The sequence below is a fragment of the Aulonocara sp. 'chitande type north' Nkhata Bay genome, linkage group LG6, assembly GCF_057382095.1.
Source record: "Aulonocara sp. 'chitande type north' Nkhata Bay isolate Kocher_YH1m ecotype deep benthic linkage group LG6, A_spYH_male_GT1.1, whole genome shotgun sequence".
Lineage (NCBI taxonomy): Eukaryota > Metazoa > Chordata > Actinopteri > Cichliformes > Cichlidae > Aulonocara > Aulonocara sp. 'chitande type north' Nkhata Bay.
In genome coordinates this window covers 479,398-499,661 of record NC_141349.1, presented here as the reverse complement: position 1 = coordinate 499,661, position 20,264 = coordinate 479,398, and the positions used below count along the sequence as shown (strand labels likewise).

General features: G+C 43.6%; 1 protein-coding gene across 1 annotated transcript in view; it reads left to right on the top strand.

The window, feature by feature from the left end:
• The window catches only part of tmem176 (transmembrane protein 176), a 20,844-nt gene extending 580 nt beyond the window's left edge, over window positions 1-20,264 (top strand). Inside the window, exons 2-7 of the mRNA XM_086294530.1 lie at window positions 9,135-9,263; window positions 9,834-9,944; window positions 10,062-10,118; window positions 10,242-10,391; window positions 15,653-15,769; window positions 16,310-20,264. Coding sequence (XP_086150656.1) covers window positions 9,138-9,263; window positions 9,834-9,944; window positions 10,062-10,118; window positions 10,242-10,391; window positions 15,653-15,769; window positions 16,310-16,369 — 621 coding nt within the window. The 5' untranslated portion in view covers window positions 9,135-9,137 and the 3' untranslated portion in view covers window positions 16,370-20,264. The remainder of the gene's footprint in view (window positions 1-9,134; window positions 9,264-9,833; window positions 9,945-10,061; window positions 10,119-10,241; window positions 10,392-15,652; window positions 15,770-16,309) is intronic.

Here is a 20,264-nt window from a genome sequence, read left to right as displayed (position 1 = left end):
AAGAGCCAGGGAGGTGAGCGTACTTACTCCTTTAATGACTTCGAACATAGTGTTGAACTGACATCATTGAACTGGAGTGAAACTAGAAACACATAAAACTAAACTCTTAATGATTGTCATACAATCAGCAGGTAAGTGTATTTAGCCACTAACATAGGAGACTTCAAGATAAGCATCCTGTAGATATACAATCTGATATTAATACAAAGAACAATAAGCAGGTAGTGGGCAAGTGTACACTTGTATCATTAGCTCAGAAGCTACGACCTATAACTACTGCACTTCAAGGAAGGTACAAAATAATGTCTCAAACACCCCATTACTAATTGTCTAATATACAAAGAACTGACTGAACTGGCAAACAACTGCATGGTGCGTTACCGCCACCACTGATATGGAGTGTGGACAGGAATCACGCTCAAAAACAAACAAAACCAACCTACTTCATATCCTTCCAAATTACTTTCTCTCAAAAACTGAAACAGGGCTTGACAGCTTTTATTCCCCAACTCCTTTTGCAATAACTTAATAAGATCTAATTTCAAGTTAATGTTACCGAGACTTTGGACCAGTTGTCTCCTCTCTACCTTATGCTTCCGACACTACAAAATACCATGCTCCAAAGTTTCCTCCTCTCCACAATAGTTACATGTCCTTGAATTATGTTTCCCTATAAAGAACAGTGTAGAATTCAATCCTGTATGTCCAAATCTCAGTCTTGACACCACCACCACCTCCTCCTCCTACCTCCTTGTGGCTCTCCTTACTCCCACCTTCCCCTCCTTTCTTCTTCCCACTGTTTCTCCCATCTACCCCTCATTTCTCGCTTAATAACAGTCTTAACTTCCACCTGACCAAAACTCACCGCCAGATCAACTATCCTATAATTAGTAGCTTCCTTTACTAACCCATCCACTGCTTCATTCCCCCTTACCCCATAGTGAGCTGGGAACCCATGCAAACACTGACAGACCCATCATATGTATTCTGAAAAGAGTTTGCTGAATCTCTATTAAAATATCTGATCTACTTTCCGAATGACCGCTCTGTAGACTGACCAAGGCTGCTCTTGAATCTGAACAAATAATTGCTTTCAATGGCCTCAAATCTTCCACCCGCTGAACCGCTAATAGAATTGCTATCATTTCTCCTGTAAACAGATAATCATTAATCCTCTTCCCAAGTTCTACCATAAAGTCCAGAATTACTAGTGCTACCCCCACTTGACTGGCTGGATTCTTTGAAGCACACGTATATACTTGCACATACCCACATTACTGTTCAATGTAACCCTGAACTGAATTTAAGTCGAGACCGCCTGCCCTGTCCTTACTCTTCTGGTGCAATAAAGCAAAACCTACAGCTGCTTCAGAAAGTATCCATGAAGGGATTACAGGCCATGGCACTTGTTGACAGATGTCTAACTGATCCAATTTAAGTTCCTTCTTTCTTCCCCCAACCACCCATCTGTTATGCCGCTCCGCAGCCTCTAATCTCCTCAATGTGTTCAGCTGGTGCTAACTGGCCACACCTAGTCAGGTGTGGATAAAAGCATACCTGAGGTAGGCTTCCCAGAAGCTCACTAGTCTTTGCCTTGGTGGCACCAGCCATTTTAGCCAACCTGCAATGCCATTTTAAGATAAAACCCTCTTCTCACTAACACTGTGGTATTCGTCTCCTTTTCTATGTTGTGGCTTTAGAGCAGGGTCGTAACATAAGGAGACGAATAGCACCAGCTGAACACATTGAGGAGATTAGGAGCTGCAGAGGAGCTGGTTGCGTAACACCTCCTCCCTCAAAAGGGTTCCTCTAGGACCCCTAAATTTTTAAAAAGCCCCTCTGGACCTTGATCCCTCAAACATAAGCTTGAGCCAAAGCATAAACTTAAGCACTTTATTACCAGCTCTAACATAGAACTAAATACTCACATTTCTTTAGCTGGCATTTTTAAACAGGGACGCCCCTGCATGAGGATTTTGAAGTTACCACACTGAACACGCAAAAAGTAACATGTGACCAACACAAAGGAGCACGACAGTCACACCCAAAATAATTACTTGATCTGCTACAACACAAAACCAAAAGTAGCAACAAATAATCACAACCAACTGATCTGTTGTCTCCACCACACAAATGGTCACATACAAGTGGCCCTATACCACAACAAGTCACTTTAAACTCCAAAGCTCAGTAAAGAAAGCATGCTAGTGACCAACCACAAACAGAGAGCTATGGCCACACAATGATTGCTCAGAAGTGATCTAACCAAAGTAGCCACACGCTCTGCCACAATAAAGGCCACAGCACAAAACACTCACCTTATGAGGATGTCATTAGCATCCATCCACACTGACATCAGATGCACACACATGATGTACACGCAATGCCAACTTAAGAACAGCCTACCTGCCTCAGCTACAAGACCAGAATTAATGGTCTCAAACCTCCTGCCAAGTTTGGTGCCGCTGATTTACTATGTGCAACTCCCAACCTAAAACGCTAAAAACAATAAAACCCTAACTTTACCTACCTAGTCTTCAGTGGTGTACCACCAAACAACAAATGAAAACAACAACAAAGCAAAACAACAAACAAATGCTGTGATGGAAGGGCAGCACAGCTACCCAGCTAAAACACACTTACTAAAGGGACGTTGCTCAATCACAGTGAACACCTTCACTCACCCACTTAAAAGTAAAACAAACTGATTTCAGTCCCAAAAAAATGTCTAAACAATCCCGGACGAGCCCCCACTTATGTTACGACCCTGCTCAAAAGCCACAACATAAAAAAGGAGACGAATACCAGAGCGTTAGTGAGAAGAGGTTTATCTTAAAATGGCATTGCAGGTTGGCTAAAATGGCTGGTGCCATCAAGGCAAAGAACAGTGAGCTTCTGGGAAGCCTACCTCGGGTATGCTTTTATCCACACTTGACTAGGTGTGGATAATTAGCACCAAACTTCTTTTCCAATTCTCTAGACACCGCTATTGGGCTCAATTGCACTTCCTGATCCTCCTTCCTGAATTTCAAAGTTATCTTAAATTCCTCCCTCACCATCTTCTTCCTCATGACCCTGAACCCTTCATCTGAGCTGTTCTCTTCCAAACTCTGTTTACTGGTCTGCAACCCAACCAAACTTGCCTCCTCTCCCCTGCTTCTCCCTCTTCCTGATCTTCCCCCGCCAGCAACCAGGGTCCATTCACCAAAATCCATTTCATCATCCTCATCTACCAGAGACACCATTCGAGCCAGTCACACACCAGTTTATGCCAACTGCCAAACTCTGTGATCCAAATCCGTAGTCCAAAGTCCAAAAACCAAACAATTCACTCAAACCGTATGGAATGTCCACCTTCAAATTTCCCGCACCTCCCCACCGCTACTCTCTCACAGTTCCTGGGCCGACAGTCAGGTGATGCTGGAATCCTGACCCACTGTTCCTGTCTATGCACATGTCAAGATAAAGGCTTTCCTGTCTATCCGGATGTCAAAATAAAAGCTTCACAATTTTCTGATGTATAACAATAGAAATACAATTTCCACTTATTTGTCTCATTAGCATATGAACATATTTAAAACAGAACGGTATCTATATATGATCTCGGACCTTGTCTGAGGTCTGAGGTTCAATATCAAGACAAATTGCCGTCTTGCTCTTTGCTGAGATGAGACAGCGGGCGTAGCTCCAATGAGGAGCAGGATGTGGCTTTCACTCTTTCAGAAAAACATGGAAAACAAAAATCTTTAAACTAACAGTTAAAGAAAAGTGTGTATGTCTCATTTGCAGGGCAACCGGTGTGGGACTGCACTTTTAGCAGTGATCTCGTCCATCCATCCATTCGCTTCCACTTATCCTTTTCAGGGTTGCTGGAGCCTATCCCAGCTGTAATAGGGCGAGAGGCGGGGTACATCCTGGACAGGTCGCCAGTCTGTCGCAGGGCCAACACACAGGGACAGACAACCATTCACACCTAGTGACAATTTGGATTATCCAATTAACCTATCCCCACAAGCTGCATGTCTTTGGACAGTAGGAGGAAGCCAGAGTACCCAGAGGGAACCCACGCAGACACGGGGAGAACATGCAAACTCCACACAGAAAGACGCCGGCCTGATGGTGGAATTGAACTCAGGACCTTCTTGCTGTGCGGCAACAGCGCTAACCACCGTGCCACCTCAGTGATCTCGTATAGAAAACTATTCCGCGCATATATAAAACAGGTCCGCGGCTCTGAACCGTAGTAAAGGGACCTCTGACTAATACGGCGGGTTCGTGTCGGGCTCATAGCTGAAAACTAGCTTTACTTTGTTGTCTGGGTCAAGTTTGCTAGTGAGAGACAGAGAGAGGCGTTGAAAGGCTGCTGCAACAGAGCTTATTGTTTCAAAGGAAACCAGGAACACGGTGTACAGTCGAGTCTTAACAGCTTACTTACAGCTGGGCTCGTCAGGCTCTCTTCTTGGCTGCAGTGGTTATTATTATATTTACATGCTTCCAGCTCCCGTTTCTGCTCCATGACAGCTCGAACTTTTCCGCTCTCCGTTTTTTTGCACATGACGGGTATAGGGCTATGCCTGTAACACTCTGCTCATATTGCCTTCATATTAAATAATTTTTTGAATAATAATTTTTTTTTAAATATTTCTTCACGTCATTATGCGGCTGCAAGTAGAGGTGACATGGGCCGTGACAATAAGACACAGGCATTGAGCCCCTTACTGCGTTTCGCTTGGGTTTCCACCGGCGTGGAATTACCAAAAATAGAGAGGCCATAGCCTAACATGTGAAACAGGAAAAGACCGTCGTGTAATCCATTTATTTCAACAAAGTAACTGTATTCGGAATACCACCTTTTTAAACGGTAACTGTAACGAAATACAGTTACGCATATTTCGTATGTTAAATACGTAACGCTGGTACATGTATTCAATTACTCCCCAACACAGGGGGCAACTGTGGCGATGGCAAAGCGGCACAAAGTGGAGAGACACTTCAGTGCACTTCATGCAAGCCTCCATGCTAACTACCCACCATCATGAGCAAAAAAGTCGACGAATTAAAGGCAGTTTTGGGCAACCAGAAGTCTTTTTTTTTTTTTACAAGGCTGGTGAAAAGTCACAAAAAGCAACTGAAGCTTCATTCAGAGCTGCAAAGAGATTTTGGAGGGCACAGTGATAATAATTGCAAACACTCTGTTCAAACACTTGAGAAGAATGGTCCTAATATCAATTACATAAATATGTGTAACTGGGGGCGAGTACAGTGGTGAGAAGAGTGTCAGCTATATCTGAGAACTTGACCAGGATCTGGTTAGTAGTTCAACATCCAGCACGATGAGTCTGTGGACAGCAGCAGTACATCGCGGATGATCATGTCTGTCAAATGGTGTTTGATGATTTCACACTACTGCCCCTAAAGACACAACAGAGGGAGTTGACATCTACATGCAGTGAAGAGGTTCTTCATGGAGAACAAGGTACCATTAAAAAAGCTGGAGTCGGAGACTACTCACGGGGCTCCTACCGTGACATGCTGACATGCAGGCTTCGTTGCTCAATGCAATAGTAACACAGACTTGCCAAAATGTCTGCCTAACCACTGCACCATTCACCAGCAGGCGTCCTATTGGAGGAACTTTCAGCTGAGCACGGTGACCTGTTACTACACAGAGAGATCTGATGACTAAGCAGGGGATGGGTGTATGTCATTTTTTGTCACCTTTGGGTGAAATCAAGGAGTTCATGCAGTTCGTGCAGACCAAAGGGAAAGACATCTCAAGGACACTGAGTGGATGCTTGACCTTGCATTTTTAACTGACGTCATTGGGTCCTGATCCATTTGAACTGTCAATCAAAAGGTAAGACAGTTGCTGACATGATAAGTACCATAAATGCATTTGAAGCTCAGAAGAACATTTTTTCCGTACATTTACAGTCCTGCACTTTCCCTCCATGCAGTCAGTGCTGAATGATAGTGCTTCTTAATGGCAATGCTCCCATTTGGGGCCTCGACCCCAAGGATCGGGTCTGCCTGCACAAACAGCACAGTATAGTGTACACTGGAGGATTGCTGTGATTTATACATCGGGGAAACCAAACAACCTCTGGCGAAGCGGATGGCACAGCACAGAAGAGCCGCCTCGTCAGGCCAGGACTCTGCAGTCTATTCACACCTACAGGCCAGTGGACACTCTTTCAGTGATGAGGATGTAACATCCTGGACAGGAAGCAACGCTGGTTTGAGGGCGGAGTCAAGGAGGCCATTTACGTGAAAAGGGAAAGACCATCTCTGAATTGAGGAGGGGCCTAAGGGTACATCTGTCACCATCTTACAATGCTGTGATTGCAGCCAATCAACTCTCTGTGAATGGGACTCATGGTTATTGATCAGTGGTTGTTGATCAGTGGTTGTTAAGCAACAGTCATGGCAATTTGCATATTAATGATCATGAAACTGTTTCCTCCATTTCTAGGAGTTTGAGAACAGATTTAGTGACTTTGAGGTACATGGAACATGTTTGTTATTTATTTAAATCCTTTGATGCAAGTGGAAATGAACTACAACAAACTAAAATAATATGCAAAAATGTTAAAAATAACAAAAATTCTAAGATGTAATAATTTGTTAAAAATACACTAGATTTGGTGATCAGTACAAATGTTATAAAATTCATTTAAAAATGTGTTCAATATTAAATAACTGATCATTTGTACAAACAAAAGGCTCTTTGCCTCCCTCCAAATGGGGTCTGCACAGCTAACGTAAGTGTCACGGTCTGGCTGGCAGACCGTGGGGATGTGGGGAAAGGAGGACCCAAAACGCAGACTCTGCGATGCAAACAGTGCTCTTTATTTACAGTGCAAAGGCTGTAAATACAATAACTCCCCGTTGCTCCCTCGAACCCCGTGTGCGTGCTTCCCTCCGATATCTGTGCTCGTGCTCCCCGCTGTTGTGTTTCCGCACCCCCGTGCGTGCTGCCTCTCCGGACCACTCCTCCTCCTGTAGGGAAACCAGAGGCGCAGCCGTCAACACTAACCCTCGGCGGGCATATACGCACAGCACAGACCTAAGCTAACACACACTGACTTGGTAAGATAACTCAATGATCCCGCGTCGGTGGGAGCTCCAAGACTCTCCTAAGTAGCTCCCCCGACGAGCCCTGATCAGCGGCAGGTGTGTGGCTTCGGGTGTGGCCAGTCCCTCCGCAGGGCCACACCCCTCAGGCCTGCAGGTGGCCGAGCTCCATCCTCCAGGCACACCCGCAGACATACACACCCATACCTCGCCTAAACATATGAGTGGGACACAGACTAACACAGCACAGAGAAACACACATATGTACACGCACAGAGAAGGGGAAACGACACCAAAAATACATAATAATAATACACAGGTCCATGACTGCCCAGGGATCCTGGGTCGCCCAGTCCCAGGACCCTGACAGTAAGTGCTAGGAGCTTAAGTTTACCTAAGTCATAATTCTGCTCAGTGGAAGACAAATGATAGGAGAAGAAAGAACATGGGTGGCACTTACCATGTGGGTCACCACACTGGGAAAGGGTTGCCACTGCCCCACAGTCACAAGTGTGTAACTCCACAAACTGTTTGTGTGAGTCAGGTTGGATCAAAAAATGAGTGACTTATGTATGTATGTATATATATGTATATATTGTACTATTCTTAGTTAGCGTATTGTCTGTCTTGTCTTAATGTTGGTTTAAAATGGAGCACTGTAACAAAAAATAATTTCCCCCAGGGATCAATAAAGTATTCTGATTCTGATTCTGATTCTGAAATAGGAGAGGAGCTGTCTCAGTTTCATGAAGGCATTGTCTACATCTGCTGTTCATACAAAGCAACAGTGTGAAAACACACTTTTCTGCCTTGACACATGCTGATACAAACTAACCTCACATGCTCACAATACTGCTCCTTGGAGAAGATGAGAATATTATCAAGGTATACAAACACAAAAAGACTGTAATACATATTGTTTACTAGGGCCTGGAAGACTGCAGAAGCATTCGATATCTTAAAAACCTTGATCAGGGATCCAACGCTTACAGTGCCAGAATGAATGGAAGAATAGACAAGGTCAGGGCTAGTTCTTGTCTTTAGCATGTTCACAGAGTTCATGATCAATTCTTCATCTCAGTGAAATGGTCTTGACGCATCCTCAATCATCCAGGTAAGGAAATCCTAAAAAAGTTGATTCTGTGAAATAGTTCCTCAGGCCTCAGGCTCATCCCTTTGAACAAGTCACCAAAGAGTGGGCTGGTTTGCAAATTCCAGATACAAACAGTGGTAGAGAGTGGGCAGGCAGGTACGTTACTGCATTGTCCTTCTCTTTACTGATTGAGAATTCTAGATGTGGTTTCAGAGGAAAGCTGCAAACCCTTTGGACAGACTCAGAGACAGGCTCTTAGGACAAGAGAGGAGAAGAACGAACACAAAACCCCAAACCTGACAACCAAACCATAACATGCTTGAATAAATTGACACATTCGATTCTTGCTTTCGTTTCCTATCAGCAATGATCATCAAAATTACATACAAATGAACTTCTTCATATCATTCAAATGTCTTGAGATCCACTAGTACAGAGCCAAAGGTGACGGCTCACTGGAACACAGACAGACTGTAGCTTCTAATATCTTAATACTTGCCCATTTTCATGCATTGTGCAGCCTCAAAGTCGAAACCAGTGTTCCTGTCTTAAGTCTGTAATAGTCACAGAGGACAGGTAGTTCTTCACAATGTTAGTACTTATAGTAACTGCAGGTAAGGCTTTGATTTCTGGATCTTTTATAGCATCTTGCAGTGTTCATGAACCCGATGCTAAATGCAACTATGCTACATCTCTGTGCTTGCATTTTACAACAGCATGTACACAGTTTTAAAAATGATGGTGAGTCATTGTTTTGCCTTTTTTCCAGGAGATGGTAGTAAAGAGAAAATATCTGCTATCTACACACTTTGTTGGGATATAATTAAATGGAACATAGACTACTAAAAGTCTGCATATGTGATGTAGGAAAGTTCTGCAGCTCCCCCAATGTTCCCTGCACAATTCTGCAGAGCATGTGATTTGATTTGAGAGATGAGTGCAGTGGGTGCTTTGCTGCTCATTGCAGGTGATGGCAGTGTCAGTCTCCAGGGATCTCACAGTGCGGGTGCTGGCAGACCCGAATACTCTCAAGCTTGCTGAGAGACAACAGGCACTGAAGAATGCCATCCAGAAAGGAGAACCCAAATGTCTGGGGGTGAGTTTTGACCTCTGTGTGTTTGTATATGTGTGGATACAGAACGTCTGTGTTTTGATTTCTTTTTCCCTCCCCATGCATTTATATGCCACTTCTACATGTCATTAGCTTTTGTCCTTTCCACTCCATAGTGTGTATTTTGTCCTTGCCTACCTTTGCAATCCTTTTGGTTCATTACTCCACAGCCAGTCTTGGCCGATGGCTGCCCCCCCATTGGTCAAGTTCTGGTGGCGGTTGCATCCTATTAAAAGGGAATCCTTTCTTTACATCTTCGCTAAGTGCTTGTTCACAGCGGTCATCTGATTGTTAGAGATGTCTCTGCAATGCTGTGGGGTCTTTACATTGCAATATGAAGCACCTTAATTCAGTTGTCTTTGTTATTACTGGTGTACAAATGGAATTGAATGGAATTACCACCTCCATGTTTCACATGGATGAGGATGCAGCATGTTCCTGTATCATAACTTCTGTCAGAGAGCTGTTTGATAGTAATCTGTGTGTGTGTGTGTGTGTGTGTGTGTGTGTGTGTGTGTGTGTGTGTGTGTGTGTGTGTGTGTGTGCACATCCCAGGTTAGTCAGGTGATGCTAGGACTGATGGTCATGTCCTACTCCATTCCTCTGCTCTTCACTGAGTTCACAGAGGTGGTCACCCTGGGAGTTCCTTGGTGGAGCGGCCTGATGGTGAGTTTGTGTGTGTGTGTGTGTGTGTGTGTGTGTGTGTGTGTGTGTGTGTGTGTGTGCGCGCGCGCGTGTGGGGGGGTTAATGGTATATTAATAAATGGATTTTCCTGCTCGCAGTTCATCACAGCAGGAGGAATCGCAATATTCTTGGACAAACACTGCACCATGAAGATTGTGAGTCTCTTCTAAAACTTGAAACATTGTTTCAGCTAAGTTGAAAATAACTGAACAACAGCGCATGATTTAGAAAAAGCTAACATACTAAAGTAAAATGTTTTTGGGGGGGCGGGGTTTCAGCTGCAGCTGTGTCTCATGATAAGCATGGTGTCTGTTATGCTGTCAGTGGTGGCTGTGATCATCTACTCTGTGGACATGAACAAGAATCCTGAGGAGCCTTGTATGAAAACTACAGAATACAACAGATGTGACGAAAAGCACTACGAGACGGTTGGTCCTTAAACTATTCTGGGTGTCTTTCAGTACCTGTCATTCTGGATTTCTTTGTACTTAATTTGCACATTTTTGTTGTGTGTCTATCATTTTTGTGTCCCTGTAGTCTTTTTCTCTGTCATTTTGTACACACGTTTTTTTCTCTTTGTAGAGATTTTTGTGTTACTTTGTATTTATTTTGTTGTCTCTTAGTACGTGTTTCAGTTTGTAGTTGTTTTCTGTCTTTTTGTAATTGTGTAAAGCATAATACTCTTTTTTGCGCTCACATCCTGAGTAATAGTGACATGTCCAGTGTATGGATTGCATATTTAAGCATTTAGCCATCCCCATAATATATAAAATATAATTAGAAATAACTTATTAAGATGAAGTGCTTCTACAGTATAGTTAGATCTATACGTAAAAAAAAGTTCCAAACAATCCGTGCTCCGACCCATAGCTCCAACACACACTTCCCTCTTGTGCTCCTAATCCGTGACTCCGTCCAAGTGAAGAAAAACGCTCCCGCTCCCTGGTAACAAAACAAACACACATGTCGGCAAAGGTATCCACAACAAGTGAGGTTCAAAAACACAGAGGAACACGGCCATACTAACAAGGGTAAACTCAATAATCCAGCATTGACTGTAGCTCAGCTGCACTGCTAAATAGGACGCTCATGGAGAAGGTAATCAGTGCAGCTGGTGATGGCTTGATGAGCTGCAGTTGCAGCTGAATGTTAAGCACTAAAAGCAAAAACTGAAATCTCTGCAGAAATATTCAAAGTCACAGCCTCAATGCAGTTGGAGCCCTGAGTCTTTGAGTTTCCACAAACATTCCGGGTTTTAAGCATTTTCAATCAATCAATCAATCAATCAATCTTTATTTATAAAGCACTTTTCATACAAAAAACAATGTAGCACAAAGTGCTTTACATAGTTAAAAACAGCCCACCCCACCCTCCAACTCACTCCCCACACTCTCATTAACATAAATGATGTGAATACACATATATCCCCCCCACACACACACACACACACACACACACACACGCACACTTAAAGAGTAAAAATTGGGCTGGGCTCGCATGAGCCAAGTGAGGAAACACTATAACAGGGAGCCGTCTGCACCGAGAGCCGGTCACAGACCGCAGCCTCCGGGCTGGGCACACAGCAGGAGGGAGGCCAAGGAGCCCCCCAGCCAGGCTGAGAGGACCCCCAGAGACCCAGCAGCCACAGTCGATCACAGCCCCGGTGCAGAGAGCGCCCTCTGAGGAAACACTGGAGATATGACACAATAGGATATATACAGGGTAAAATGATAAAATAAATAAGAACAGGATACAATATAAATATAAATATAAATAGAGTAAGAAGATTAAAAAATGAATAAGAATAAAATCAATAAGTCGACTGTGTGGGAGGTGATTTGTGATGACCATGGAGAGGACATCGACAGCCTTACTACATGCATTACTGACTATATAAACTTCTGTGTGGATAACACTGTACCTACCAGGACTGTACGGTGTTTCTCCAACAACAAACCTTGGATTACCCCAGAAATTAAAACCGTCCTCAAGCAGAAGAGGAGGGCCTTCAAATCCAGAGACAAAGAGGAGTTGAAAAGGGTGCAGAGAGAGCTGAGGGGACTGATAAGGAATGGGAAGGAGAGCTACAGGCAGAAGATGGAGAACCAGCTTCAACAAAACAACGTTGGTGAAGTCTGGAGAGGCCTCAGAACCATCTCGGGCCACAAACAGCAGAACTCTCTGCCTGGGAGGGATGTGAGGTGGGCAAATGAACTGAATCATTTCTTCAACAGATTTGATTCAGCCATGAGGCAGTCTGCAACATCGGCTGCAGACTCACCCACCCCCACTGCTGCTGCTCCACCTCAGACACTTCACACCTCCTCTATTCACCCTGCTCACTCCCCCCCACCCCCAACAACAGCATCCAATACACACTCAACACAAGGCTCCAGCCTGTCTCTCTCAACCACCCAGGTTAGGAGGGAACTGAGGAGGATTAATGGCAAGAAGGCAGCGGGCCCAGATGGCATCAGCTCGAGGGTCGTCAGGTCCTGCGCGGACCAACTGTGTGGGGTGATGGAGCACCTCTTCAACCTGAGCCTGAGGTTGGGAAGAGTCCCACAGCTCTGGAAAACCTCCTGTGTTGTACCAGTGCCAAAGACTTCACGCCCCAAGGACCTCAACAGCTACAGGCCGGTGGCTCTGACATCCCACCTGATGAAGACCCTGGAGCGGTTGGTCCTGGCTCAGCTTCGGCGCCTAATAAGCTCATCACTGGACCCACTTCAGTTTGCCTACCAGCCTGGCATTGGCGCGGATGATGCCGTCATTCACCTCCTACATCGTTCCCTCGCTCACCTGGAGACCGCTGGAAGCACTGTGAGAATCATGTTCTTTGATTTCTCCAGTGCCTTCAACACCATTCTTCCCTCGGTTCTAAAGGACAAGCTGGTGAACTCTGGAGTGGACCATCACCTCACTACCTGGATCCTGGACTACCTCACCGACCGACCACAGTATGTGAGGACTCAGGGCTGTGTGTCGGACAGGGTCGTCTGCAGTACGGGGGCCCCACAGGGAACGGTTCTGGCTCCGTTCCTCTTCACCATCTACACTGCAGACTTCTCCCACAACTCCACCCAGTGCTTCCTGCAGAAGTTCTCTGATGACTCTGCAATAGTCACCTCATCACTGATGGGGACGACAAGGAGTACAGAGGTCTGACCCAAGACTTTGTGGACTGGTGCCAGCTGAACTACCTCCAGATCAACGCCAGTAAAACCAAGGAACTGGTGGTAGACTTCCGCAGGCACAAGCATTCTCCACTGCAACCACTGAACATCCAAGGTATGGACATTGAGGCTGTGGACAGCTACAGGTACCTTGGTGTTCATCTGAACAATAGACTGGACTGGACTCATAACTCAGACGCCCTCTACAGGAAAGGGCAGAGCAGGCTGTACCTGCTGCGGAGACTCAGGTCGTTTGGAGTGGAGGGCCCACTCCTGAAGACCTTCTATGACTCTGTTGTGGCTTCTGCTATCTTTTATGGTGTGGTCTGCTGGGGCGGCAGCATCTCTGCTGGGGACAGGAAGAGACTGAACAGGGTGATCCGAAGGGCCAGCTCTGTTCTAGGATGCCCTCTGGACCCAGTGGAGGTGGTGAGTGACAGGAGAACGGCGGCTAAGCTGTCATCCCTGATGGACAACATCTCCCACCCCATGCAGCAGACTGTGACAGCACTGAGCAGCTCCTTCAGTGGGAGACTGCGGCACCCACGGTGTGGGACGGAGAGATTTCGCAGGTCTTTCCTCCCCACTGCTGTCAGACTCCATAATAAAGACTTTAACTGATCAAGCACACACATCCATACATATGCAATAATACTAAGTGCAATAATCCTTTCTGTCATCGTTGTATTTTTACTCAGTTGTATATAGTATTTGTATTTGTATTCTATTTTTATCTTATTGTATATTTATTTTATTTTATTCTACTGTATATAGTATTTTATTTTATTCTATTCTGTACAGCTGTGTACTGTATTTATTCTTATTGTATTCTAATTTTTGCCTCATAACTTTTGCACTGTCCACTTCCTGCTGTGACAAAACAAATTTCCCACGTGTGGGACTAATAAAGGTTATCTTATCTTATCTTATCTTAAATATTAGGTAAAGTCTAAATTAATAATAGAATAACAGGATAGAATAAATAAGCATAAAATAAATAAACGCTAAGTAAAAGCTAAATTAAAAAGGTGGTCTTGAGCCTGTTCTTAAAAACATGTACGTTCTCTGCGGCCCTGAGCTCCTCCGGCAGGCTGTTCCACAGACGAGGACCATACCACTGAAAAGCTGCCTCTCCGTGAGCATGTGTCCTGACTTTAGGGACAATCAAAAGGCCAGTACCAGAGGACCTCAGGGTCCGCGAGGGTTCGTATGGTAAAAGCAGATCTGAGAGATAAGAAGGCCCAAGACCATTAAGACATTTAAAAACCAATAAAAGAACTTTAAAATCGATCCTATTGGACTTCTCTTGTACGACACCATGATTTGTACAATACTACACTGTACAAAGTACGAGTGAATGGTTTATGATGTGTGTGTCTGGCCCACTCAAGAAAAGTAGCTGGATAGTCTAGTGGTAAGACTACACACCTTTGGAGCGGGAGTCGTACGTTCGATTCCCACCCAGTATCTAGTACGTGTCTATGCTAAAAAAACCAAGCCCTGGAATGGTGAGGCTATGTCCGCAGCTAGAGCACAAGCATTTCTGTAAGGGGCTGTGTTAGAGTGACCTTAGGGTCCTAACCATGTCCTAACCAAAGCTGTTCTTCAGTGTCAATGGGTTTGACTGGAGGGCCAGCTCTGTGGAGCGTTTTACTGATTGACGAAACATCTGTTAGGCCAAGGACAGTGCTGACTACTATATGAAATAGTGGTGATATTAAAAACAGATACAAGCCTGTGTTGGAAATCACTGTGTGGGCTTCATGCAGCAGCTGGCAGTTAATACAGTCCACTGTAGCCACAAATGCAAGTTAAAATTGTTCCATGCAAAGAAAAAACAGATGTAAACACAGTCGAGACACGTCTCCAACTTCCCTGGACATGAGCTGATTTAAGATGGACTGATAAGAATTGGAAAACTGTCTTATGACACTTATGAAACAGTTTTTCAATGGGCAGTTATCTTGTTGGAGGACACAGACTATAGACAGCGTTTCTGATGGTGTAGGAGTGCAACAGTGCATCTATGTTTAGGTTTTACATCTGTGAAGGACCAACTCATTCTGAACATACATCTGGGTTGTGGAGCAACAAATGCTGTCATGCAGATGTTTGTTTGGGGGTTTTTACAGATGATGCTTATTTACCAAAACCCATTCTGCACATATCCAAGACACAGCTTAATAGTCAATGAGCACGAAACTGGCCTGTCTGGAGACAACACACAGAAAACATTTGGACCATTATGAAACAAGAAATATGATAAAGAATTTCAAAATAAGAATCTCCCACTTGCCTTCATACTCTTTTCAATAAAATATAGAATATAGACTTGAAATAATTCATCATTCATGTTAATGATCCATCCAGACATTTATTCATTAGTTTAAGTAGATCGATGGATGGATTACTTTGCTTGTATACAGCAAAAGCACAAGTAATGGCACTGAGCATGGATAAATTGTGCAATAATTAATGCATCTTGTGTGAAATGTATGTACTTTTCACAACAGAGGCTGAGCAGGGGAGTGAAGTCGTCCCTCCTCGTCTTCACTCTGGCCCAGACAGTCATCGCTGCCATTCTCTGTGTCCTTCTCTTCAGGCAGAGGCGTAGCTTCGTATCATACACTGTAAGTATCCAGCTCTCAAACTCTTCATAGTCTTCATACTCAAAGTGCATCTGGATCAAATCTGCAACAATGTCAGCTACAATACCCATCTCAACATTTTGTTTGGTGCATGACAATCCTCTGCAGGTTAGAGCAGGATAAACAGGCTGGTTTGCTTCACTGTGATGGGTTTAAAGTAAAGGCCAGTGTGTGACTGGTGCACAGTGGCTGTGGGTTCATGGTCAGAGATTCATATGAATTTTAGCTGATGATGCTGAGATCCTGAATTCCACCTTCACATCAACTTCATGCTTTGCACAAAAATAGAAATGCGCTGCAAAGAACTACTATTTGCTGTCTTACTTTGAGTACATGTTGGAGTCTGTAATATTTACTTTTACTCGAGTAAATGAGTTGAATCAGTACTTCAACCTTTACTGGAGTATTTTTTAACAGTAGTATCTGGACTTCTACTTAAGTACAGAATGTCTGTACTTTTGCCAACTCGGTTGTGATTTGGAAAGATGTCTGAAACACCGACTCTCTTTATTTCTTTTGCAGCCTCTCGGTGAAGCAGCTCCACCCACTTCAACACTGCTTACATCGCCCGACCTGAACTGATCAGTTATCCTTTGACTGATTGATCATCTGTGTCCTGATGATTGAAAGTCTTGAATTTGTCTAACCCCTTACATCTACCACTTATTTACTCTGCTACCTGCCATGTTTACACAAGTGTGCCAGTTCTGTCAAGGGCCTTTCACACAGACGTAATAACTAGGGGTGCAACGATACACAAAATTCACGGTTCGGTTCGATACTTTGGTGTCACGGTTTGATATTTTTTCGATACAAAAAAAATGTTCATGCCTTTTTAATTTGTCATTTATTAAAATTATAAATATATATTTTAACTCAAAAGTACAGTTTTTAAATTTAACCCTAACCCTTGTGCGCGTTTTTTATTTTGACAGCGAATGCGCACCTGCGGACCACTTATGTGCAGCCCTGGTTATTTAGCTCGTCATATTGCAGCCACAGAAACTCTTTTGTCCATGAAACCATAAAGCTGCACTTTCTTTTTGCCTTATAGTCTGATTTGTCATAACTTCTCCGTTTTGCGGTAAGCTTTTCTTTGGCTGTCACTTCTTCACCCTGACCTGTCTTATTTGGCTCAGCAGAACTGAAATATATATCTGTCTGTGAAGGTTCTCAGTCATCCAGGTCATCGTAGTCAAATATAAATCCTGCTGCTTTTACACAGGCACTCACATAAGCTCAGCGATTCTCTGCGCGATCAACCTCTCACATGTTTAAGCTGCGGGAGATTTCACTTGTCATGTTTGCATAGTAAGCTAACGATTAATAAGACGATGTCAGAGGAATTGGTGCACAAATTATCATCACTCACAGATCAGTGCTGTCGCTCTCTATACACAGTTCGCACGATTGCAAAGTGAAAGCAAAAAAAGAAGCGCAAATTCAAACGCGATTTCAATATGTCACATATTGACAGTGGCTCACCGATGCCAATGACATAATTACCCAGCTACATTTCTGAAAGAATGCAAAAGCATTGACATATATTTTTTGTACAATAGCCCGACAGGCAGGGAAGAGATAGATTTTGGTAGCCCGACTGAAAAAAATCGCTAGCCCCGGGACGTCGGGCTAGCGATTTTGCAAGCCCTGTATCTGATTGAGGAATCACTCATCTTTGGAAAAGAGAGTTTATTATACAGAGAAATGTCTCTTTCCAAAATAAAAGCTATACTATCCGCTTCTTCTGGGCTATATTCTCAGCAGCATAAGGAGAATCATGTGCTAACAGCTGTCTAAATGACTCGGCTAAAGTTTGTAGCATGCTTGTTGTTTTTGTCTTTGCACTAGGATGATGTCGGTGTAAATGTGCAGTCATATTCGTTGTGTTCCCACTAGTGCTTTCAGGTTAATCTCGTTGAAATGACCTTAACGCCACAACACGGAAAATCTCCGTTAACGAGCTACCGCGGATCGCCCCGTGCATGGGGCTAGACGGCCGACACGTTAACGAGCTAACTGCGCTAACACACTAGTTCCCACCAATGTAATTAAGCATTGCATGGCACATCCAACATACTGTTTTACTTTAGTCCATGACGCGCTTACCTTCAGGGTCATACGTCACATGAAAACCAAAATAATTCCAAACGCCAGATCTGAATGAGGGTGGGGGAGGTCCATGTTGCAAGGAGAGCTTAACTTCTGTCTCGCTAGCTTGCCCTGCGCTCTTCCTTCTGACTATGCTGTCTGTGTTGAGCGCTCAGTGGATCTGCGCTCGACAGTGCAGCCTAGGCGGAGTAGTCGAACGCAGATTCACTGAGCGCTCAACACAGACAGCATCGTCAGAAGGAAAGTTGATAAAATAAATTACAAATGTTGTATTGTTCGATACATATGCGTACCGAACCGAAAGCACTGTATCGAACGGTTCAATATCGATACGAATATCGTTGCACCCCTAGTAATAACTGTTCAACACTGGATTAATGGTTCATGGACGGCACATCACAGTCTAAGTGCAGCCATGTGTGCAGGGACGCATTTTTATCCAAGACTAAAGACTTTTTATTCTGGTATTCTCCTCTAAGACAACCGTACTTGTTATGTGTGGCAGATGATGTCACATATGAATGTGGAGCGTTCGGCTATGTCCAGTCACAACTGCTGAGTAGTTGCCCAAGGGGCCATTAACAAACAATTTATCCCCAAGGGGCAATTGTTTGTTAATGGCCCCTTGGGGATAAATAAAGTCTTCTGATAGCATACAGGGACCATATAGAAATGCACTGCCTTGAAAGAAAAAATGGATCATGGTTTTTGTATCTGAAGAATTTCATAGCTGAAAGATCCTGATTTTGTAATCAAGAGAAAAGGTTCTGCAATTTTCAAATGACATAAACAAGAAACTTCACTAAATGTGGAAGAAACGTACCTGCATGAAGAAGGCACCCAGTCAGAAACAAACCCTGGGACTTCTTCTTCACAGTCCAGTCCAGGTTTTTTTCCTCTTTCAGGTTTAAACGTAGGTGTGGCACATAGGATACAACATTGTGTGCAGTGTTGAGACCATGTTTCAAATAAAAATGTTATTGTGATAAGATTGGTGTTAAGAGAATTGTTCGTGCCATCTTTGACAGTATTTTGTGTAAAATTTGAAAACGTCATAAATGAATAAACACATCAAACCCACTGCGTGAGACAAAAGCACACTGTCAACACTGGACTGTGCAACAAATGAAGCACCTCTGTCATCAGGTGTTAGCGTCCTCACTTGAGACTAATTTTATAGCTCACAGGTATGTATGTAAAGTGCTCTGAGTGGTCAAAAAGACCAGAAAGTGTTCTATACTAAAGTAAATTTAACAACTTGCCCAGAGATTAAAGTGGAATTTGAATAGTGGGAGGACCCAAACTTCCAGTTCAGCAGTGCTACACAGGGGAATGGGCCACATTGTGATTCCTGTTGTGAGTTTCTGTCACAGTCCTTTTGAGTTCTCTCAGTTTCACTTGGAGCTTTTTTCTCACTTTTCTTATTCACCTTAGCATCTCTGTGGAGACACTTTACAGTATCATTGTTTCAGTATTTGTTAGTTTGGTCAGGTTTGTTGGTACAGCTTGGTTGAAGAGGCTTTGGAGGCTCCAGAGTGTCGCCTGGGTTAGACTGACGCAGGGCCAACACAGAGATGTTTTCAAACTTACACGGTGGTTTGTGAAGGACAGCTACTCTGTTGTTAACCATTTTATCTTGCTGTATACACTGCAAATCTGCAGTGCTGGCATTTCCTGTTCCATTAAAAATGACCAACCTGCAGGCCTTCTTCGTAAATAAAGAATAACCAGCTCTTTCTACGGTGAGAATTAAAGTTTATAAGATGACAAAAAAGACATTTAAAACATTATGAGGGCACTTACAGGCCTCCTGCTGCCATCTTCAGGACAAAACGCTGAAGCATTTTAGAGCATGTTGGAATAAAATTTGCTGTATTTATATTTTTGTTTGGTTTTTATTGCCTGGAGTTGTTTGGATAGTTTTCCTTTCTTTACTGGGTTCGTAACAGTAGTAGTCAGTGAAAGACTAGAACCAAACTCTACAGATTTATTACAAGATAGAAAAATGACTTCCTATTTGTTAGGTTTATATTGTGGATTGTCATTTATGCTTAGAAATATATAACCATATATTTTAGAGGTGTATAATCATTGCATATTGATATGATGTCTGATCCTTAGCAGTCTGCAAAGCCGGTGTGCCTCCCTCTGATATACGTACACATCCTAGGGTCATGAGAGAGTTCGTACCTTGTTTTATGGTAAACTCATCCATGTCTGCTTTGGTATAAGCACCTTTTGTTTAGCTGAACTGCTGGACGTCCAGGCCAGCAGATTTAGGGGAGTTGTTCACAGGGTCACATCTTGACCACACACGATATGTTAATGAAGCTATGCATATTCATGTAACCTCAATAAAGAGCAG